Genomic DNA, 23,698 nt, shown 5'->3' with positions numbered 1-23,698 from the left:
GGAAAAAAACACAAAAATATGTTTTTTTTTTGATTTGAAAAATCATAAAATCATAAAAAAATATAAATAAATAATTCCAATTCATCTCCACCTGATAATCTTTAACTTTAGACTTCGTCTGCCCGTAATCGGTTTGTATCTTCTTTTCGGGCAAGCCGGGTAGATTTTTCACCAGACTCCCGTATTTACGGAAAAACATTTGTTTCGTTATGCGCGAGATTTGATTGTTGACCGTTTTGCCGGTCAACGAATTCACCACTTCCACCTCAGTATCACCGGTTGTCCAATTAATACCGAAATTCGGTGCCTTGGCCTGATTGCGCGGCTCCGACGAGGTGAGCTGGGCCAAGCGCGGCTTATTCAGATGATAGGGTGGTGGAAGACCTTGTATGGATTTTTCAATGCGTCCGCAAACAGCACGATACATATGCTCGGGATGTAAAAGACTGCCCAATACTATGGAATGCAAATAGATTGGTTCTATAATAGAGGACAGTAGAGATCCTTGGATGCCGACTATATTCCAGCGTGCTATTTTATCCGAACAAGACATGGTGAGTAGACGATGACCCTAATAAATTGTTTTTTTTTTTTGGTATATAAAAAAAGGTAAATAATATTAAATTAATAAAACGGATAGATTTTTTATTTTTAGAGAATAGAAATAGCTAAATTTTAAATATTTTCAATTACTAAGATGGAAGGAAATTTGTTTAACTATTTTTTGGAATTTTCTGATAAATTTTAGATCATTTTTATTTCATAATTTAAAACCACATTAGCGGTATTCACAATGTAGAGTACTTGGCCTATTAAAAAAGCAGAAAAGCTATTTATTGACAAACATTTCAATTTCTAATGTATTTTATTTTTATTTTTTGATATTGTGCTCTTGTACTACATTACCAGGCCAAGTACTCTACATTGTGAATACCGCTATTATATTTCAAGACTTTATTTTATAAATTTCAATTGTTTACGTACAATTTTTATAGAATTTTTCGTTTATTTCAATAACTATTTTTAAAACAAGCCTTTAAATTAAATTAAATCATACTCTTTATTACATTATACATTGTGTGTACATGATATAAAAGCTTGTCGCAATATATGTTTTGATGTTGCTAGATTTGTCGCTACAACCTTTTGTATCATATAAATTGTATAATAGCGGCATTCACAATCTTGTGGAAATGGTCTAGCATCATTACAAAAGCAAAATTTTACAGTTATACAATAACAAAATACACACAAAACCCATACAATTTTGCATTTGCAATGATGCAAGACCATTTCCACAAGATTGTGAATATCGCTAATGTAATAGAGAGTATGATTTAATTCATCGTTTAGAGCATTTAAATAAATGCTTGTTTAAAAAATGTTTCTATTATTATTAATTTATTTCTTCCTGTATAGAGCACCTTGAATTTAATTCGAGCTGATCTAAAGATTAGTTTAAGAGCTTTAAAATATGATCGAAAATAATTTCGAATTTTCTACTAGTTCTGATAATATTTGAATTTAAAAACTCAAAAATCCGGTAATCCTTACTAACTTTATAAATAAGTGTTAATAGCTTAATTTGTCATAAATAGTCAATAACTTTGTAAATATCTAAAATCAATATTTTTTTAGCAAAAGCTCAGAAAAATATAAAATCGTTGTTAATATGTATTGAGAAAGAGAGCTCGATCCGTTATCACTAACATTTTTGTAAACAGCTTTGTTATAATGCGTGTAACTGAGAAAAGGAGATCAATCTCCTATTGTGCACTATATTGCAAATACTTTAAAAATCAACATTTTTAAGTTCGAGATTCGAAAATTTAAGAAATTGGCCGCTTTTCGTCCATAAGTTCAAATTTTCGAAATTAATTTCTAACATAATTCCGATCGAAATTGGAATTAATTCCGCATTTTGCTTCTTTAGAAAAAGTAAAACGAAGTATTTTTCGGAATGAAACAACTTTCAGATTTCTAAGTGGAACTTTATAGTTTTTCTCATATTTTTAAAGAATTTCTTTAACAAAAACTTGACTGAAAAAAATGTGTACTCGTAAAATACGGACATTTGAAATTATCATAAAATCTATGGTTATTAAGACACTTTAAACTATTATTATAGTAGATACGATTTTTACGATTCAAGAGTCTCTCGGGGTTGTCATAGAATCCAATCATTGTCGGAATCGTTTTTGAAAACGACAGAAAAAGTACATTGGTCTTTTGAAATCGAAAGTTATCGGTTTCATATTCGATCTAAAAATTAAATTCTTTATCGATTAAACAAAAAATTTCATTGGATTTAATAAGACAAATGTACCTTTTTTGTTGTTTTCCAAACCGATTCCGATAATGATTGGATTCTATGACTATTTGAAGCAAGGGTTACTATTTGAGTGAATTTACCCGTATAATTGAATTTCAAACGGACTCAGGGTTTTAAACTCTGGTTAGAATTCTTCAGATTAATGTGAATTCTATTCAGTTTCTAATGAGCAGCTATGATACGAACTGACTGATAAATAAATTATATAAAACTATGCGGATGTAATGCTAATAAGAATTCTTAATTTGTATTAGCATTCTTTAATGAAGAACCACCATACCAATTCAGATCTATTCTTTAAATAGATTTTTAGATTAACGGCTTCTTAAAGTGATTTTTTTTTTAAATTAATAAGGCAATGAATTGATTCTTAGAGTAGTGATAGTCGAAAGAGCTAAAATTTATATTGTAGTTATATAAGTATCCCATATGGTCTAGTGGCTAGGATATCTGGCTTTCACCCAGAAGGCCCGGGTTCGATTCCCGGTATGGGAAGATTTTTTTATTATTATTTTTAATAAGAAAAATTATTGAAATTTTTTATATTTAAAAGTTTATTTGTTTTTTGTTAATCATAATATTAATTAAAATAAATAATTTTATGTGATAAAATTTTAATAATCTCAAAACCAGTGAAATTTGACAACAATGTAATGCTATTATGTTTTTATTTAGCAGAAACAAGTCACTGTTAATTCACACAAATTTTATATCCCATATGGTCTAGTGGCTAGGATATCTGGCTTTCACCCAGAAGGCCCGGGTTCGATTCCCGGTATGGGAAGTTATTTTTTATTTAGAATTTCTCTTTAAATACAAAATTATTCGTAGTATTCTAATAATTACAAATATCAAATTAATTAACATAATTAACTTTAATTTATTGGAATAAATCGATAGTTATTTAAAAAAGGAAATATTTTATGAATTAGTTGAAATTTTTTGATTTTTTCAAGTGATTTTGTAGTTAAGAACACAAAAGATCGTTTTTTTTATTGTATTTTCTCTCAAAGAATTTAATTTCGTTACGCAGTGTAATGATGTAAAATCTTTATATTTTCTTAATGCAATTTAAATAGATCTTGATCTATATCCCATATGGTCTAGTGGCTAGGATATCTGGCTTTCACCCAGAAGGCCCGGGTTCGATTCCCGGTATGGGAAGATTTTTTTAAATCTTACTTTTATAAATATTATTTTATTTATTTATTTAACTATATTAAATAAAGTTAAAATTAATATGAAATTCTCCAGAAAATGCTACTTTTTCAATTCATTATAAGAAGATACACTAAGTATCTTCTTATAATGAGTTGAAAAAGTTCTTTTAGTTTATTAGTATTTTATATCCCATATGGTCTAGTGGCTAGGATATCTGGCTTTCACCCAGAAGGCCCGGGTTCGATTCCCGGTATGGGAAGTTTTTTTTTTAAATACTTAACTTAAATATTACTCTAAAATTTATCAGAATCTTAGACAAATTGTTAAACAAATTTAATAAATTTTATAAAAGAAAATAATATTTGAGAAAACTTACCTCCAAAACACCATCCCAGGTTTGTATACCATCACTACTCTTAACGGGTATAGTGCCCTCACCAGACTCAATCTTTGTACGCAATTGACCACGGGCTTTTCTATTGGTTGGTGACGGTAGTTGGAGTAGCAGGAGTGAAGTAGTAGTAGTAGGTAGTAGTGGTGTTTGTTTTAGAGTTTGAATTTGTTAAATTTTTTGTTTGTTCAAATTGTTTTTTGTCAATACATATAAAAATTATTGGGTTAAAAAAAATTTTTTGTGTTAGAAAAAACAAAAAAAAAAAACGAAAAAACATTTTTACAGCAACAATAAGTAAAATATGAATTTGTAGTTGTAGTAGTAGAGTAAAAGAGAGTAAAGAATTGTAATGATTTTACAATAAAAACCAAACAAAATCAAAACAACTCAAAAGAAATTTTATTGAACACAGAATTGAATTGAATTTAAAACCACAATGTTTTCAAACGTAGACAAAAGTTGAGAAAAAGAGAGAGAAAGAAAGAGAGCGTACAAATAGAAAAACAAAATAATGAAATGAATAGTAAACAAATCGATATTGTTGTCGTTGTTTTGTTATTGTTTACAATAACAAGAAAACAACAAACAAGTGAACAGAAGTAAAAAGAAAGAGAGAGCGTAAGAAAACACACGTTTTTTAAAGTGATTAAAGTTATTCTCATTTAAAATTTGATTTTTTGCCTTTAAAAACATTGGGTGTGTGTGTCTTTTGAAATCATCAAACAAAATTTAAACAAAAAACAACAAAAACTAAATGGAATTAATTGGAATAATTAATTAAACTAAAATTAATTTTTGAGAACTTTCAAAAATTCAAGTATTTAAAAATAAATTTTATTTGTGTGTGTGCAGACAGCGGGTTGAATTTAGCCATTAGATCGTTAATATCCCATATGGTCTAGTGGCTAGGATATCTGGCTTTCACCCAGAAGGCCCGGGTTCGATTCCCGGTATGGGAAGTTTTTTTTATACATATTTTTCTCATTTTTTCATTCATTTTTAAATACTTTGGTTTTTGAAAATTTCAATTCCAAAAATTGCTTTTTTTTTGTCATTGTTTTTACTCTACTTGTTCTACAAAAGAAATTATTGGTAAATTATCTTTTTTTTTAAAAAATTTACTTTTTTATGTATGTAAAAATTGATTTTTTATATATTAAAAAAAAACAAGGAAAATTATTATATAAAAAAAGAATATATCAAAGATATTAATTTTTTACCTATTTGGGTGTTTATCAACACTCGAGTCATTTTCGTGGGGACTAAAAATGCGAGCATCCCCACAAGGCGCTGTGTTAATGTACAGATGAAAATGTACACCGGTTTTCAATTTGTACGGGTATTGCGCATTTTCTTGGTTCCTCACGAAAATTGACTGATTTGCTGTTGCTATAAAAATAAATAAAATAAATTTTTGTTTTCATTAATGTCATGGTTTCTTTGGCTGGCGGCTTCATTTCTTTAAAAATTGTTTGTAAAAAAATGTTTTAAAAAACAAACGAAAAAAATCTGTAGGGGGTGTTAATTATAATTTCATATTCTTTTTTTTTTTTTATTCTTGTAATCTGGTTAATTAAATATTATGTACGTTTTAATTTTAATTTCATAAATAGGTATTATTTTCTTTTTTTTGTTTTGAAAAATCTACTAAATAAACTGAAAAAAGAAATATTATTTAAAATTGAAAAAAGAGTTCTTAAGATGATAAATTAAAGTTTAGTACAAACAAAATTAAAACAAATTTTAGCTAGTGATTTTTAGTAAAAAACAAAATTAATAAAGGCTAAATAAAAATATGATTAAAAAATATATAAGATGGTTTTGAAGATGCTGCATTTGATTTTGCTTATATCCCATATGGTCTAGTGGCTAGGATATCTGGCTTTCACCCAGAAGGCCCGGGTTCGATTCCCGGTATGGGAAATATTTTTTTATTATTATTACCTTAACACTTTTAAAAACACACGTCTTGTATTACAATAATTCACTTTGTTAAATTTATATGTATGTTTTAAGTTAATAATCACATCAAGAATAAAATACAATTTTAAATATAATTAAAAAAACATAATCACTTTTGAATAAATTTATCCATATTTTTTTTTTTAGCACACATAAAACAATCATGCATTTTTATTAGATTTTTTTATGAAAAACATAAAATGTAACAAAACGAAAAATTAAATCTATGCCTTGGATTTTTTGTATCCCATATGGTCTAGTGGCTAGGATATCTGGCTTTCACCCAGAAGGCCCGGGTTCGATTCCCGGTATGGGAAGTTTTTTTTGAGAAATAATTTGGTGAAATTTACAGACTTTTTGATATGTTTTAAAAGGAAAACAAAGAAATTCTAAGATCGACAACAAAAATTATATTATTACATAAGCAAACGTGTATATGTATTATATAAAAAAAATTATGTTTTTATTTGCGATTAAAGGAAAAATTGTTTGGGAGTTTTACGGTTGATACTTGTTTCGAATTGTTTTTGTATAAATAATATTCATTAATAGAAAAAATATCTTTAACTCTCCAATTTTTTATATCCCATATGGTCTAGTGGCTAGGATATCTGGCTTTCACCCAGAAGGCCCGGGTTCGATTCCCGGTATGGGAAATTTTTTTTTACATTTTTCAAATATTTTTTTATGATTTTTAACTCAAAGTGAAATTTGGCAACTATTTGTAATTCATAATTCAAAATTGCTATTTCGATATATTTTTATCCGCCTTACAAAACAACTCCAAGTCTGTAGGTTTTTTATATCCCATATGGTCTAGTGGCTAGGATATCTGGCTTTCACCCAGAAGGCCCGGGTTCGATTCCCGGTATGGGAAGATTTTTTTATAATTTAAATAAATTGGTATATGCCACATAGTTTGAAGTTGTTTGCTCTTGCAAAAGTCATGTTCGATAAAATAAATAATTACTATCACAGATTTTTGTAAAGATAACTAAGGATGGGCCTTTTCGGAAATGCATCACTGCACTGCATTTGATGCGCATCTGTGATTAGTTTGCGATACTTATGCAAATCAGCTGATGCTGTTGCGCAGACAATGCATCAGCCATTTTTGTGATGCTTGTTTGATGGATTTTTGCCCATCATCTCTGTTTCTCTGTTGCTTTTTAGAACTCAAGACATTTGGAATGCAGTAATGCATTCAGTTGGAATGCAGTAATGCATTTCCGAAAAGGCCCGATTTTTGTTAAATTATTTAAAATTATTCTGACTTCTTAGTTTCTATATCCCATATGGTCTAGTGGCTAGGATATCTGGCTTTCACCCAGAAGGCCCGGGTTCGATTCCCGGTATGGGAAGGTATTTTTTTTCTAATAAATTATTTCTTTAAACTATATTTTATTTTTTAAGACTAATAACAAGTTTCATATGAAAAGCGTAGTAAAGAGATACTCTACAATTTTATTAATAAGTTAGTTCCTGTTAGTTTAGCATTTAAACAGTAAATAAATGAAATTTAGGATTTTTTTATTATGATTATTATATTAGTTAGATTTTAAATTAAATGTCCTTTAAGAGCTAATACAAATTAGCAAGTGAAATGTGGCAACTATTTATTTTGTTGATTTAATTCTTCAATGAATCAAAACCACCTTTTTTCTTTCAGGTTTTTGTATCCCATATGGTCTAGTGGCTAGGATATCTGGCTTTCACCCAGAAGGCCCGGGTTCGATTCCCGGTATGGGAAGATTTTTTTTTAAATTCGAAAAAAAAGATTTGTTTTAATTATTTTTACTAATTAAATGCTTGCATTTCAAGTAATTGCCAAAAATAGAATAATTGTTTAGAAAACAAATTGAAGTGAAATTTGTCAACTTTTCTTTAAAGTTATTTCATATAGTTTTACTATTTTTAACAGCAAAACAATAGTTACTAAAGACAAATAAATCTTAGGATTTTAACTTAAATGTGTTAAAATAGCTGTTAAACGTTAGCAAATGAAATGTGACAACCAAGTATTTTGTTTTTAATTGAAGTGAAATTTGGCAACTTTTGTTTAAAGTTTTCATTTAAACAGCAAAAGGTACACAAAATATATAAAATTAAAGACATTTTATGAATTGTCCTTAAAGAAAATATGAAAATTAAGCTGCAGGTGAAATATGGCAACTATGTATTAGTAAATAGAAATTTCGCTTTTATTCGTGATGGTTATTATATCCCATATGGTCTAGTGGCTAGGATATCTGGCTTTCACCCAGAAGGCCCGGGTTCGATTCCCGGTATGGGAAGATTTTTTTAAGTTTTTTTTATTTAAAAATCATGTTATATGAATATTTAAGTAGAATAAAATTTAATTTTTTTTAACAAGAGACCAATATAAAAACCCAGATTTTAATATAATATGTTTGACCAATAATGATTTTATAGTAAGGTACTACGAAAATTTCGAAAAGAGAGATACTAGCCAAACTTGAAGACTACAAATAAATTATTTACAAGTTTTTTTTACACACAAAGAAATGAAAGTATTAATGATTAAATTATAAAACAGAGTAAGTATGAAAATATATGAGCACAACATTTAGTTCAAAAGGACAATTATAAGAATAACCAAAAGCGTTAACCAATTATAAAAAAAATAATTGAAATAATAATAAACACATTTAAAAATAGGTACATACAAGCCATTGGAAATGATCAGTTACACAACAAATGATTATTAAATTACTATTTTTTGTAGTTTGTTAAAGGTATAGACTAAATTGAGGAAAATAGGAGAAACATGCAGCATAACAAATTGTTGTATTTATATTATTACTATTATTAATTAATTGTTTTTTTTTTACTCTTGCAATTTTTTTTTTAAATTAAAATTTTTTTGAAATTAATTCATCTTTTTGTAGAATATAGATTTAAGACCAACTTACCCTGATTAAAGTGTAGTTCCAATTGTGCATACAAAAATTTCATAAAACAGCGACGTGATACAATTTCGGCGTGTGAGTCATTAAGGACAGTGCCATTAATGCTCATGTGCTCGCCACTGACACACTTGGTACCAGTCGACACGGAAATGACCTGGAAGGAAAGAAAGTAAAATAATTTTTGGAAATTTGATATTTGCAGATTTATATGTTGGGAATGTTGTGAAACCTTCCTGACCCCATCTGTTGTGAGTCCATTATATGTCAGTTTGAAGGATACATATCTGTCATTTATTGTCACTAAGATATGGAACATTATTGATTTTTTTTTTTGGCTTCGAAAATGTTGAATGTTGTGCCAACAAAGCGACATATGCGGGAAGTTTCACTTTACTTCTTAAATTTGAAAAAAAAATGTCTGGTGAAGCTCACTGATTGATCACCGAAGCTTATGGTCAATGTGCTCTATCGGCTTTAACGTGCGAGAGATGGTTTGTTCGGTTCAGAAGTGGTGATTTTGACACGGAAGGCAAAGATCGACCAGGCCAGCCAAAAAAGTTTGAAGACCAAGAATTGGAGACATTACTCCATGAAGATTGTTGTCAAACTCAACAAGAGCTTGCAAAATCATTGGGAGCTCAATCAACAATTTCAAAACGTTGCAAGCAGCAGGGAAATTGGGTACCATATCGAAGATGAGAGACCTTGAAAGACAATTTTGTATGTCTGAAATGCATTTATTCACCGAATCATTACTAGCGATTAAAAATATGTAGATCCATTACGATAACCCGAAGAGATTGTATGTAAAGCCCGGCCAACCAGCCAAATCGACACCAAATCCAAATAATTCATGGTACTAAAGTAATGCTCTGTATTTGGTGCGACCAAAACTATCTATTATGAGCTTCTGAAATCTGGCCAGACCATTACAGGAAACCTGTACCGAACGCAACTGATGCGTTTGAAGCGAGCATTGGTCGAAAAACAAACAGAATAGGCGGCCAGACATGAAACCGTAATATTGCATCATTTAAAAAGTATTTAGAAAGAAGTGGTTGGGAAGTTTGGCCTCAGTCTCCTAGTCAAGACCGTACCCCAGCCGACTACTATTCAATCGATGCAGAACGCTCTCTCTGGGAACAGAGCATCACCAATAACTGCTGGGAAGTTGATATATGTTCACATATATTGTGGTACAATAACAAAATATCTGGCAACATGAATTAGGGGTTTGACTCTCAGTTATCTATCTAGTTGACTTTCTAAAAAATTTGTTAAACAAAATCAAGAGCTTTTTAATTGTAGCACGAAATTGTTGCTAATTTCATTCTTTTGACATCTAAGCTAAGGTTGAAAAAAGTCATCAAGCATATAAATTTTCCAACTGGTTCTCAATTCATTTTTTTATAGCTTTAAAATGCATATTCTAACTACAATACTGCCTTAAAACACGAGTTTAATTAAAGCAAATGAAAAATACCATAAATCTTAAAAACTATATTAAAAAAAAATGCAAATTCTTTGGGTTGAATAAAAAATAGATCTTTCAAATGTATACAAAATAAATGTCACAAAAAATAGTTGCACATTTTTCCATATTTGAATTACAGAAAACAAAAAAACAACCTCCTATGACCATGACATTTTAATTATCCTTGCAAAATGGTATTGAAACAAAAAAAAAAGAAAGAGCTAAAGCAAATAACCAAACCGACTCTAACATATTAACCCTTTAACGCTCACATGGTTTTTAATGACAAGTCTTGTGACTTGAACTTGCCTTTTTAGGGTGCACTTAGGTTATGGCCAAATTTTGACCGAATAACGAATATGTACTAGTATCTGAAACCAAATATTCTGACGGACTCTAGACTCTAATGTCGTTCTATTCTTAAAGATTTGATTATAGGTTTGGTATTAAATAAAAAAAGTAATTTTTTTTTAATAATTGACTTTGTGTGTGCTTGGTTTTATGTATGGGTCACTCCATAATATTTCAATCCATTTTGCAGTTTACCCACTCCGATTTCATTGAAATTCCTTATACGGTTCAAATTTTATAGCTGTCTAAAATAGGAAAACTGGAGCATTTTTGGTTGAAAAACTTAATAAATTGTATTTAAGAAGAGATTTTATTAATAAATTAAATTGAGCTTTACATAGACCAGGGGCGAATCCAGAGGGGCTGAAATAAGACCCCCCCAAAAAAAAAAACGGAAAAGAACAAATTTAATCCCCCCCCCCAAATGGTTGACCTGGATACGCGCCTGACATAGACCTATAATTATTATTATAGAAACCATAAATATACTACATTTAAAACTCATATAAAGCCATACAATTTCATTTGCTCTTGTTTATGATATTTAAAGGTTTAATACTTTTATCCTTTACAGCTTTACAGTCAAAGCTTAAACAAAAAAAATGTTGTACTAAACTCTTAATGTATTTTACATGCAAAATATTTCCGTTCATATTTCACTCTACTATATTTTGCTCTTTTTTAACAATTAAGTTTTTCTTAATTCTCTTTTAACTTACTTGAGCCTCATTGAAATTCATATTTTCGGTCATTACAATGCCGGCCAACACCTTACGACGCGAATACGACTCCTGACCTTTGATCACTTCCATGAATTTCTCCAATACCAAACGTCCTATGGTATCGGCATGTATTTGTGGTAGTTCCATAGAAGCTGACTTATCGTCCATGGGCAAGGGTAAACTCTTTTGGGGATGCATCATGGGACTGTAGGAGATGTTGCAGAGCGATGCAAGAGCTGCTTTGGCAGCAGCATTTTTGGCTAATTTTTTTGAGGGGCCTGAAAATAAAGAGATAAATTACATTTAATAAGAGTTGTTAATTTACTTATTTTAAAACCATTTTTATTTATTATATTTTTTTTAATTCCTAAAAAATTTCCCCATAAAGAGATTTTTCTTGTTAATTTTGGGAATGCTGAATTTAAGGTAAATCACTTAATCCACATTTTTTATATTCCCAGATATATTTTGGCAAGCATGGGATTTTTTTTTAATTTTTCGGAATTCTGGGATTGTGAAAAAATTTCCCCATAAAGAAATTTTTCTTTTTAATTTTGGGAATTCTGATTTTAAGTTAAATCAAAGCTTATAATGAAGTTTAAGCACTAAAAATAGCACTTAATCTACATTTTTGATAATCCAAGATATATTTTGGCAAGCATGGGATTTTTCTTTTAATTTTTGGGAATTCTGGGATTGTGAACAAATTTCCCCATAAAGAGATTTTTCTTTTTAATTTTGGGAATGCTGAATTTAAGGTAAATCACTTAATACACATTTTTTATATTCCCAGATAATTTTTGGCAATTCTGGGATTGTGAAAAATTTTCCCCATAAAGAGATTTTCAATTTTGGGAATTCTGATTTTAAGTAAAATCAAAGCTTATAATGAAGTTTAAGCACTTAATCCACATTTTTTTTTAATTTTTTGGGAATTCTGAGATTGTGAAAAAATTTCCTCATAAAGAGATTTTTCTTTTTAATTTTGGGAATTCTGATTTAAAGTTAAATCAAAGCATATAATGAAGTTTAAGCACTTAAATAGAACTTAAACCACATTTTTTATATTCCCAGATATATTTTGGCAAACATATGATTTTTCTTTTAATTTTTGGGAATTTTGGGATAGGGAAAAATTTCCCCCTAAAGAGATTTCTTTTTAATTTTGGCAATTCAGATTTTAAGCAATTTGGGAATTTTTTATATTCCCAGAAATATTTTTCAAATTTATCTGTAATTGATACTCATTAAAATACAAAAAATACGCTTTTGTAACAAAGGGACATATAAAGGGCAACATTTTCCATTCGTTGAAGAAAATTGCAAATTTTGCTGATATTTTAAAGTTTAAATTAAGTTCTGTATCATATGCAATGCATAAAGTGTTTTTATTGAAAGCTTAGCAAGTTTTTGTAAGCTCTTCTAAAAGCTTATTAACCTTAAATATATTTTTTTAAATGTTGAAATAGAGCTTTTGTTAAAAGTATTGTATAAAAAAACATTTTTGTTGAAAATATTCATATTAAAAATACTTAAACTTAAGTTAGGCTTTCTACTTATGGAGCTTATGTTTTAGCTTTTGCTTAAAGTTCAGCAAGTTTCAGTAAATGTTCGATCTGGTATTCTTTTATTAAATTTAAAAAAAAAATAAATAATTATTTAACTAAAATTAATTCTTTTATGGTTTTGCCATAAAGATTCTGTTAAAAGTATAAAAAAACACTTTTATTTCAAATATTTAATTTCAAATACATACTTTTATTTCAAATATTTAAGTATAATATTTATTTCCTTTTCTTACAATTTTTTTTCATATGATTGGCTTTGCCACAGAAATAACAACGGAAAATACTTTTATTTTTATTCAAATCCTTTTGCAAAGCCAGCTGAAATGCTTGATCAAAACTCTGCAGATCATGGTTTTCAATAAGAATGTTTCTTAAGCCCGAACTCTGCAAACCATTAAGAAACTGTATTAATAAAATGCGATCTTCAAAATTACACTGTAACGCCACAGATTTAAGAGATTCTGCAAAAGACTGCAAACTTTCATTTGATTTTTGTTTGCATTGAAAGAACTCCAAATCTTTAGAGAGTTGATAATTGTGGGCTTCGAAATGTATTTTCAGTTTTTCTACCACTGCCAAATATGAAAATTCCAGTTCCGTTTGAGGAGCCAAGAGTTCGGTTAATATTTGATAGAATTTCTTATTGGCCATACTGATCATAAATGAGATTTTCGTGTTATCTTCGTTTATGTTATTAGCGATAAATATATGATTTAAACGTTGTAAATATTGCGGGAAAATATTGATGGCCGGATCAAACAATTCCGTGGAGTTTAGAAAGTGATGAACAACGGAAGAGGAATGTTGATCTTCACACATGATCGTAATTGTTAAGGCAAATCGCGTGTGATCGTTTTGAATTTTGTATTAGAACTAAATGTTTAAAATTTATTGTACAATATTTTGCAAGTATTTTCTTTATTGTAATTTGAAACTTTAATATTGCAGAGACAGAGAGAATAGAAGAAAAAAATATTGTAAAAATAAACAAATTGCTTGATCACTCAACAAAAATGGAAATTCAAAGCAATAAGGGTTTTACAAAGAATTTGAAATAAAGTCTAAAGTAAACAATGTTCATGATATATTTGAATAAAATAAAAAAAAAAATTAAACATTAAGAAAGAAACACTTCATTATATTTTCAAATTAATTTTTGAGAGCTTTAAGCAAGAGCAATGCTAAGTAAGAGACAACTCTTAAGATCAACGTGATCATGCGAGAGATTTCAGTTAAGGAAAGCTTCAGGAGATTTATGTTAAGTATACAAGGAAATATTTAAAATACTTACCAGTTCCATCAAATTTACTGTTGTTAACAGTCACAGTCATCTTGAAGCGACAATTATTCTGAGCCCCATCAATGGTTGAGCATTCGAAATGTACATCAGTGAAAAGTTCATACAGCAACATTACAGGTCCCTTGTCTGGTACTTTCTTTTGACCATCCACACTTAATGAACTTTTATTGGAATCTAAGGAAACAAACAAGAAACACAAATAATTAGAAAAGTTCCTAAGAAAAGGAAGCACAAAAAATATTTTTTGTATTTAATATTTTTTGTTATTTGGAATTCATTGGAAAAGCTTAGATGGATGAATGAATTTGGATTGGATTGTTGTTGCCAGGGTTGCTGTTAATTAGAACACACCGAAAAATAGGAAATGAGGATTAGATTAAAAGGAAAATTTGTTTGATTTTGAGCATGAGTTCATGTTTAGTTTTTTTTTTTTTGTGGGGGATAAAAAACAAGGAATTAAATTAACAAATTATAAAGGTAAAATAATGAAAGAAATAGATACAGTAAATAAAAATAATAAATCAAATTTAATTAAACTAAACTTAACAACAAAAATAACACAAAATAAAAAAAAAACAAAACAAATAATTAAATAAACAAAAAGCTTAAATAATGTTTTAGTAAATTTATAAAACATCTGTATAATTATAAATACCTGAAGGAGTCCTTGTTAGTTTTTATTTTCTCAAATAAGACAATTTTGAACAACATAAATGAACTGAGTTAGAAGTTAAAGATCATAAACAAATAACAAAGTCTAACTAATTTATAAGAGTAAAATAAATAAAGCTTCTATCAAATCTCATGAGAACATAGCTAAACAATTAATTACTTCTATGTACTTTCTGGAATCATGTAAAAATAAACGGTATCTCTTTGTATAACCAGCAACTTACCAAAACCCATATCCGCCAGATTTGCCATAACCACATTAAATTGCCTTTGACTGAAAACTTTTACATGTTTCAAACTTGTGATCAGCAGAACTTTCTGAACCATTAATTTTAGCTCTTGAATTTCAAGATTTAAAAATTTAACTTGTTGCGATAAATCCTGTTTAGAATTCAAACAATTTTCACAATTAAAAACAATATTCTTTTGATCCTCCAATGAGTTGATGACAGTGTCATCATTAATGCCACAGCAAACTGTATGTAGTTTAATGTGGCAAATGTTGCAGGTAACAAATGATTTGCGAATGTTTAACAAACACTTGGCACAAACACCTTTAATAGAAGACTTCATAGCAAAGGATGTTACTTGACGATAGAAAAAAACGTACTGTAATAAGCGTACTGTGTAAATCAATTTTTATACAATTGTTTTGTTGTGTTCTTATCTTATTCATAATAAAGCGAATTTTTTTTTGCTATTTGGGAAAGTCCCCAATTGCATTTAAGCGGTGTTGGCTGTGTTGAATTACACAAATTAACAAGGTAGTTCCTATAGAATTATTTTTTTATGTGAACTAAAACAAAGAAAAGTATTTTGTTTAACATGCAATCTATAATAAACCGGATTAAAATCTGACTTCTCAGTTGATAACCGTTTCAACGCATTTTGTGACATTTCTTTGTTTTTATACTTTGTAAATATGTATTTCTTTGTTTATAAATAAATTTATATTATTGAATTATTTAAAGTTCATGAAGGTTATGCATTTACCCAAACTCATGAATTTTTTATAAGATAATGTTCCATGATGATTGGTTATTTATAAATATGATCTTAATGTATTTAGTGATCTTTAATTTTATATTTTAAAGGCAGTGAGATGATTTCTTTTTATAACTGGCCATTTTGTGAAGTTTTAAGAGTATCCCATATGGTCTAGTGGCTAGGATATCTGGCTTTCACCCAGAAGGCCCGGGTTCGATTCCCGGTATGGGAAGATTTTTTTTAAAAATAATTTTCTCATGTTTTTATAATGTTCTAAAGAATTAAAAACTCAATTAATCCGCAATATTGAACAAATTTCACAAAATTTTGCAGAATTTTTTGAAATTGTCTCAATGTAAGTTCACATTGCACAAAATTATGGTTTGTTGGTTTGGTTGCTACTTTTTCATTTAAAAAATAAACCAATTATTGGAAAATAGTAAAACTATCAGACTGTAATATAGCAGTTCTTCGAATAAATATTATTTGAGAATGTTTGCTCTTACAAAAATTATGTAAGGTCAAATAAATATTTGCTGTCAAGCATATCATTGCAATGTATTTTCTAAATTATTCATAACTAGTTTCACTACTTAATTCTTCATAAAATGGTAACTATATTCGATCATTCTAGTTTCTATATCCCATATGGTCTAGTGGCTAGGATATCTGGCTTTCACCCAGAAGGCCCGGGTTCGATTCCCGGTATGGGAAGGTTTTTTTTTTTTAATTTCCAAAAAATCCTTCAAAATAGTTTTTCATTATTAAACGAGTGATTAGAAAACATTTCGAAGTGAAATTTGTCAACTTTTCTTTAAAGTTATTTCCTATAATATTATAATATTTAACAGTAAAGCAAAATAAAACGTATGATGTTTGCTTAACTGTCTTAAATTAGCTGTTAAATATTAGCAAGTGAAATTTGGCAACTATGCATTTTGTACTAATTTACATATTAAAGCGAAATTTTTCAATTTTTCGATAAAGTTATTTCCTATAGTTTTACTATTTTTAATATTAAATAAGAAAAGAAAATTTTATATAAAAAAATATTTTTTTGGAAAACTTCAAAATTTGAATATAAGTGAAATGTGGCAGCTATGTATTTAGCTTTTAATACTAGTGTTTCTATAATTCTTTGCTTCTAATCATGAAGGTTATTATATCCCATATGGTCTAGTGGCTAGGATATCTGGCTTTCACCCAGAAGGCCCGGGTTCGATTCCCGGTATGGGAAGATTTTTTTTTTAATTTTCAATAATTTTTTAATGGCTAAAAACAATAGAATCAGAGACTTTTTATTATTTATAACTACTATTTAAAACACTTAAACAAACACCATAAAATAAATTTTAATGCTATGTGAAATTTGACAACTGTTAAATTTTCTGCTATTGTGTTCTTTTATCAAATTGTATTTATCTATTGGAAAACTACATTTAACAAGCCAGAGTTTTATATCCCATATGGTCTAGTGGCTAGGATATCTGGCTTTCACCCAGAAGGCCCGGGTTCGATGATTTTTTTGGAATTATTTACAAAATTAAATTTGCGAATTACTTAAAGTAAATTAAATCGTTTAAAGCTGGAATAAGTGATAAAGCACGCGGACCAAAAATTAAAATCATTACTGATACTGGGAATGGCCTCTTAGATATATTTTCTTAGAAACGAAAATAGAATACTCAAAGGACAAGTATTAATTAGAGTTCACAATGGCCCTGAAAAGATCAGAGGTTTATGACAACAGCGGATTTCTTATATTCTGAACTTTAAAATTATTAAAATGCTGGATTTACAATAGATGGAGTATCTTTGGAACGCTGTTAATGTTTTTAATATATGTCATTTTGAAAGGTCATTTATGCTCATTTAGTTATTGAACATTGAACGGAAATGTTTAGTTTTGCTTCGAAAATGTCGAATTTGTGCCAACAAAGCGTGATATGGGGGAAGTTTTGCTTTATTTCTTTAATTTGAAACAAAGATCCGCTGAAGCTTATGGTGAATGGGTTCCATCGGTTTCGATGTGCGAGAGATGGTTTGTTCGGTTCAGAAGTTGTGATTTTGACACGGAAGACAAAGATCGCCCAGGTACGCCAAAATTTTGAAGACCAAAAGTTGGAGTCATTTCTCCATGAATATTGTTGTAAAACTCAACAAATGCTTGCAAAATCATTGGGAGCTACTCAATTAACAATTTCAAAATGTTCGCAAGCAGCAGGAATTGAAGCCGAGAGAGAAGCCGTTCATAAAAAATATTGCACTTTTTGTACTAAAAATTTTTTATAAATTTTCTTAGTGTGATTGAGTCAGAACCAATGACTTGTGTTGAATATTTTAAGAAAATTTATACAAATTTTTTAGTATGAAAAAGTGCAATATTTTTGATGGACGGAGTTTTAAAGTGGCATATTTTTGAATGTAATTGAGATGTTTACTTGAAATTTTTTTCGGAAGACCAAAAATTAACTTATCTAAACAAAAAAATATAATTCAGTAAATGTGGATTGAATTGTTCCTAATATTTGCAATCCTATTGAAATTATGATACAAATTTTAGTTTTAGAATCTCAATAAATATGTTATATGTAATAAAATCTTTATTTATTAACGAAACTCAATGAAATTTTCAACATTTTTTAAAATTGTCATTCTAAATAACAAACTGTAAAAAAAAACTTGTCAAAAGGACAAAGGGAATCCCGCAACTCATAAAAATTGGAGCGAAAATCCCAAAAATGGTATTTGTACAATTTTGCCCATAGGGTCCACCTTTTCCTGCGGGGCTGGGAAAATACATTGGGGATAACTAGGGCACACATCAAGATTTCTAAAGATGCTTTCCGTTTTCTGATCCCAGCTTTGGGATTTTAGAACATATGTTCCAATGTTGAAATTTTGATAAAAAATAGGTCCATTTTCGAAGGACATAAAGCCAACATATTCGAAAAATAGAACATATTTTTTATACCAAAATGTTCTTCGTAGAGATACCTTACAGAAAAAAATATAATATTGTTATATGTTCTTAAAGTTTATTTTTAATAAAAAAGAGTTAAGTCATCCTTTCGCCCAAAAACACCAAAAATCTACTATTTTTGAATTTTTAAATTGAAAATCATTTATATTTGGACTCATAATTGATATTGCTTTGAAATCTTTTGTATGATATTTGTAATTTAGTTGTCTAACTAACAAAAAAAAAATTCGACTCCATTTGGTCCAAAAGTACGCCCCATATTTTTAAAAAAAGAGGACCAAGGAAATTATAAGAAATAAATAGCACACCCAAGCATGTTTTTTCAAGAACTAGATGAGTGCTTTCCAAAAAAATGGATGTCAAAGGTACCCTACTTTGTAGGTCCCAATTTAAAAACTCGAATACTCCTTGGCTAAGTCCACGTCAAATTTTTTTCCGATCTGACCAGCCGTTTAGAAATGCCAATTTTATTTCTAAAAAATTTCGATTCTGCCCACTGTGCAGCATGAGACATTTCCTGGTCGTGTACTCCCTCGTTTCGATCGATCAGAATTGGCTTCTTATTTGCTACAACGCTGTATCAACGAAATTCAGCAACATTTATTCGAAATTTTCAACAAAATAGTTCAAAGCCGTGGAGGCAATTTGTCGGATGAGCTTTTTCATACATAACCCTATCCTGTGTACTGTACGATTCAATTTTATAGAAAACTACCAATCTTATCTTAAAAACTGTGCTTTAATATATCACCCCATATATGGAGTTAATCTATTTGACAACTGAGCATTTCAATTAATTAATTAAATCTGCAAATATCAAGCCGTAACCGCGAAAATATATTAACCAACATTATATTCGATTTTCATATTTCAATGCAAATCGAAAGTTTAGAATCGTTTACATAATTTGTCGAGAATTCATAGGTGTAGTTATTGAGCATTGTCCTATTGAAGCTTCTCTTGTAAGGTTTGCTGTTATACACTTAAGATATTTTTGCGATTAGGGTTAAAGCCAATTTGAATACACTTTAATTTAAATAAATCATCAACCATAAATATATAAACGCTGACTTTTAAAATTATTTTACTGCTCTAATATCATATATACCCTCTTTTAATTGTTATATAAAGCTGTTGGTTATTTTGTTTTCTTTCAAATACTCTTTCTTGTCTTATTAATTTATCAATAATAATGAAAATAAATAGAAATAAAAACCATAAGAAATAATAAAAAGAAACACAAACAAACAAAAAATTAAAAAACAAATACTTGCTTGACTTCATGCTCAATACAATTGTCTCAAACATTAAATCGTTTTGGCTAGTGGAGGTTTTGAGTTTAGCGGCACGTTTAACATGCTTCAACCAATTGTCAACAAGCTCAACCAAATCACTCTGATTTAATGCCTCAACATCTAAGCTTGATGTGGCATGCGGTTTATTATTATCATTATTGCAACTAGGAGTAGAGGTAGTGGGTGTAATTCTTGTTGTAGTAGTACCATTATCCAAATGTTCATCACTGGTAAAGTCCAGATTACAGGCTGGTTTCAGCGGAGTCAAGACAGCACCATCTTTGAATTGTATAAAACTGCGCAGAGCTGTGGCGGCAGCCTCGATGCGGGCAATTTTTTTACTACGTCCCTGTCCCAAGTATTTTTGACCATCAACCTGCAATTGAAGGAAATGAGAAAAAATAAATAATTATGTTGTTTATAATAAATTTTATGCATTTTGCTTTAATACATATATTTATTTGAATACAAATTGACGAATTTTTATTTTTATGTTATAAGAAATTTGAGTCTTTGTTTAGTTTATTTTATCTATTGAAAAAGTAGCAAATTAGGGGAAAGTTTTCACTGGACAAATAATAAACAATTTGAAAAAGTAAACTTCAAGTAGTGTTATTCTCGGAATGTTGTTGGATAAATTAGTTTTGAATATAAAATAATGCTGACTAACATATTTTCAAAGTTTTTAGTTTAAATAGAAATGTTTAAAATTTAATAAACCGAAACGTAAAAACCGACCCATCACAGCTGCTGCATAATTGAAATCTCTCTCCCTTAAGAGTTAAAGATTTGAAATTTTTTATATTTATTTCTACAAACATAGCTCAAAATATTTATAATAAATATCACAAATGTAAGCATTAATCATTTATAAAACGAAGAGGAAATAAAAGCATTGAAGTGTAAAATATATTTTTTTTTGCTCGCATGGAAATCACCAAGAAATAAATGCATCATAATTATCACGAGTATTACACGCAGAGAAAGAAACATGGTTCCACATGGTTACGACAACTATACTATGTTCGTTGTAACAATATATTTTTGTCGTAAACATATAATTGTTGTTTTAATTTAAACAATATTTTGGTTACTGTAAACGTTTATATATTCATATACAACCATTAAATGTTATAAATATGTTTAAGATGGAAACAGAATATGTTAACAACAACTAAATAATGATAAATAGGTAAACATATTATATTATGTAGTCATAATTTGTGTGTTATTTTTACAAGTAAATTTTGAGTGTCTGTAATTCCCATTCGCTCTATAGTTTTATTTGTATATTATCTTTAACTTTCCTAGAGCGAATAACAATAAATTTCAGTGAATTTATCAATAATATTTTAATTGGGAATTTAGTACCTTAAAACTAAAATCTATGTATTAAAATAAAATTTTGTATTTCTAAAAATAAATTTTAATAATAATATGATTACTTTGGATTTAATATGATTTAATTGGGTCATAAATATGATTACTTTGGGTCATATTATGATTGATTTATATCATAATATGATTATTGCAGAACATGTTATGATTGATTTGTATCATATGATTATTTAGAACATATTATGATATTTCATTATACCAATAATGATCATAATATGTTTTGTACTACAACCATAAATCTGATCATAATATATTGCTCTTAGTTTATGGTTACCGCAACTATGGTTTTTCTCTGCGTGTATCAATTTAAAAGCTGCACACGAAATAATTCTCTAATTTCAGCATGACAATAGCTTTCGCAACATGATTCGACACATGATTTTCTCGAATTTATTAAATTAGTTTAATTTTCTATTGACAGAGATGGTAATACATATATGGGGGATTTCATGTCAAGTGAAACAACTTTTGAAATCGATGTCTTCCGATCGGGATGAAATTTACACCAGGGTTAGTTCTATTGGATAGTAATTCAGACACAAGATCGGTCGAGAACTCTCTGATTTAGAAAATAAAGTTAAATGGATGGAATATTACATGTCTGGTCGCATATTCTTGGCGTTTTTCGGCAAATGCTCGCTTCAAACGAATCAGCAATGTTCGGTACAGGTACCCTCTGATGGTCTGGCCAGATTTCAGCAGCTCATAATATATAGGACCCTTTTGCTCCCACCAAATACAGATCATTACCTTAGCGCCATGGATATTTGATTTTGCTTCGGGTTATTGTAATGGATCCATTTTTCATCGCAAGTACCTAATGATTCGGTGCAAAAATGATTTTCTTTTATGGCGTTCAAAAATCATTTAGGACATACAAAATCATCTATCAAGGTATCTCGGCTTCAATACGTATGGTACCTAATTTCCCTGCTTTTGGATGAATCATCTTGCTGCTCGAAAACCTTTTGAAATTGCTGCTTGAGTTTGACAACAATCATCATTCTTGGTCTTCGAACTTTTTGGCCTGGGCGATCTTTGGCTTCCGTGTCAAAACCACCACTTCTGAACCGCACAAACTCGCATCTCTCGCATGTTGAAGCAATCGTTGTGCTTCAGCGGCACTTTTTATAACCTTCACCTTCGTGAGAAGGTGATTTCCACAATATTATTTTCTGATAACGGAGTCGATTAAGCCATGTCCGTCTGTCTGTCTGTTGATATCAACTTTCCGAAGCCCCCAAATAACTTAAATACACTATTCATGCATCAATATATCCGGAATTCTTCCGACTCGGTTGCTATTTAAAATCGGTCCATAAATGGCTGAGATATAAGGAAAAAAACAGGATTGTTGACCTATTATTGACCTATATCTGGATTACTAAGTCATTAATATAGACAATATGGATATCTAATGATAGATATTTCATGGAACTTTGCAACGACGTATATACATAAGACCATAGTAATAGGTTAATTTTTAACCCGAATTTTTTTTTTACCAAAAGTTTTTTTTGCAAAAAATTAAAAAAAGAAATTTCAAATTTCAAAAAAAAAAATTTGAAAAATTTTCTTTCCAAAAAATGAAAAAAACAACTTTGGAAAAAAAGAAGAAATTTTGTTTACCTAAAAATATTTAAAATTTTTATTTTGAAGTATAATTATTTTATTTTGAATTATATAAGATCCGGCACAGCCGAATAAAGCTCTCTTACTTGTTTTTTAAACAAATTTTCTTTTTCAAATCTCAATACAGCCTTTAAACAAACAACAATTGCAGTCCAAAACGTTTATCGACAATCTGTGCATAAATTTTAGACTGCAACACATAATAAATTTGTATGTAAATGCTCTTACCCCATTTATGCACTGATACCTACTAAGAGAACGAATGAGCAATTGGTGTTTATGTAATTGCAAATCACATAAATAAAATTTTCCTATAATTGCCAAAGTATGTTCAAGTGTTTGTGTAGTTGTTTACACATACACAATGCGATTAAGACCTCTACGCCATATCTCAGCAAAACTATTAAATTGCAAATTGCTGGTTGCCTGATTAAAGCATTTAAAAACAATAATTACGATACACAAATGTTTAGCATTAAAATGCCCTGTAACACACACTAAAGAAACTTGCACACATGCCAATGAAGGAGCAGGGCA

The 23,698-nt window shown here is 29.1% G+C and overlaps 1 protein-coding gene and 13 non-coding genes across 18 annotated transcripts in view; 13 read left to right on the top strand and 1 right to left on the bottom strand.

Moving 5' to 3' along the window:
* The window catches only part of Adar (Adenosine deaminase acting on RNA), a 186,286-nt gene that overhangs the window by 1,540 nt on the left and 161,048 nt on the right, over positions 1-23,698 (bottom strand). For 4 of the 5 annotated variants that reach the window (XM_065510013.1, XM_065510015.1, XM_065510014.1 and 1 more), the window contains 7 exons: positions 20,339-20,507; positions 14,186-14,368; positions 11,324-11,604; positions 8,783-8,933; positions 5,108-5,276; positions 3,870-3,969; positions 92-571 (listed from right to left, as the gene is read on the bottom strand). In XM_065510013.1, the coding sequence (XP_065366085.1) occupies positions 92-571; positions 3,870-3,969; positions 5,108-5,276; positions 8,783-8,933; positions 11,324-11,604; positions 14,186-14,368; positions 20,339-20,507 (1,533 nt within the window). Of the gene's footprint in view, positions 1-91; positions 572-3,869; positions 3,970-5,107; positions 5,277-8,782; positions 8,934-11,323; positions 11,605-14,185; positions 14,369-15,090; positions 15,441-20,338; positions 20,508-23,698 lie in introns of those variants that run through there. The other variant, XM_065510019.1, reaches the window with a different exon arrangement.
* On the top strand, positions 3,425-3,496 carry TRNAE-UUC (transfer RNA glutamic acid (anticodon UUC)). Its single transcript has one exon. It is a non-coding gene; the product is annotated as a tRNA-Glu (tRNA).
* Positions 3,681-3,752, top strand: TRNAE-UUC (transfer RNA glutamic acid (anticodon UUC)). Its single transcript has one exon. It is a non-coding gene; the product is annotated as a tRNA-Glu (tRNA).
* Positions 4,775-4,846, top strand: TRNAE-UUC (transfer RNA glutamic acid (anticodon UUC)). Its single transcript has one exon. It is a non-coding gene; the product is annotated as a tRNA-Glu (tRNA).
* TRNAE-UUC (transfer RNA glutamic acid (anticodon UUC)) lies at positions 5,739-5,810 on the top strand. The gene has a single exon. It is a non-coding gene; the product is annotated as a tRNA-Glu (tRNA).
* Positions 6,095-6,166, top strand: TRNAE-UUC (transfer RNA glutamic acid (anticodon UUC)). The gene has a single exon. It is a non-coding gene; the product is annotated as a tRNA-Glu (tRNA).
* On the top strand, positions 6,434-6,505 carry TRNAE-UUC (transfer RNA glutamic acid (anticodon UUC)). The gene has a single exon. It is a non-coding gene; the product is annotated as a tRNA-Glu (tRNA).
* Positions 6,655-6,726, top strand: TRNAE-UUC (transfer RNA glutamic acid (anticodon UUC)). Its single transcript has one exon. It is a non-coding gene; the product is annotated as a tRNA-Glu (tRNA).
* Positions 7,139-7,210, top strand: TRNAE-UUC (transfer RNA glutamic acid (anticodon UUC)). The gene has a single exon. It is a non-coding gene; the product is annotated as a tRNA-Glu (tRNA).
* TRNAE-UUC (transfer RNA glutamic acid (anticodon UUC)) lies at positions 7,528-7,599 on the top strand. The gene has a single exon. It is a non-coding gene; the product is annotated as a tRNA-Glu (tRNA).
* Positions 8,072-8,143, top strand: TRNAE-UUC (transfer RNA glutamic acid (anticodon UUC)). The gene has a single exon. It is a non-coding gene; the product is annotated as a tRNA-Glu (tRNA).
* Positions 16,014-16,085, top strand: TRNAE-UUC (transfer RNA glutamic acid (anticodon UUC)). The gene has a single exon. It is a non-coding gene; the product is annotated as a tRNA-Glu (tRNA).
* On the top strand, positions 16,496-16,567 carry TRNAE-UUC (transfer RNA glutamic acid (anticodon UUC)). Its single transcript has one exon. It is a non-coding gene; the product is annotated as a tRNA-Glu (tRNA).
* On the top strand, positions 17,019-17,090 carry TRNAE-UUC (transfer RNA glutamic acid (anticodon UUC)). The gene has a single exon. It is a non-coding gene; the product is annotated as a tRNA-Glu (tRNA).

This window comes from Calliphora vicina, chromosome 4, assembly GCF_958450345.1.
Source record: "Calliphora vicina chromosome 4, idCalVici1.1, whole genome shotgun sequence".
NCBI classification, from domain to species: domain Eukaryota; kingdom Metazoa; phylum Arthropoda; class Insecta; order Diptera; family Calliphoridae; genus Calliphora; species Calliphora vicina.
The sequence above is the reverse complement of the archived record's forward strand: the minus strand, read 5'-3'. Positions and strand labels throughout refer to the sequence as shown.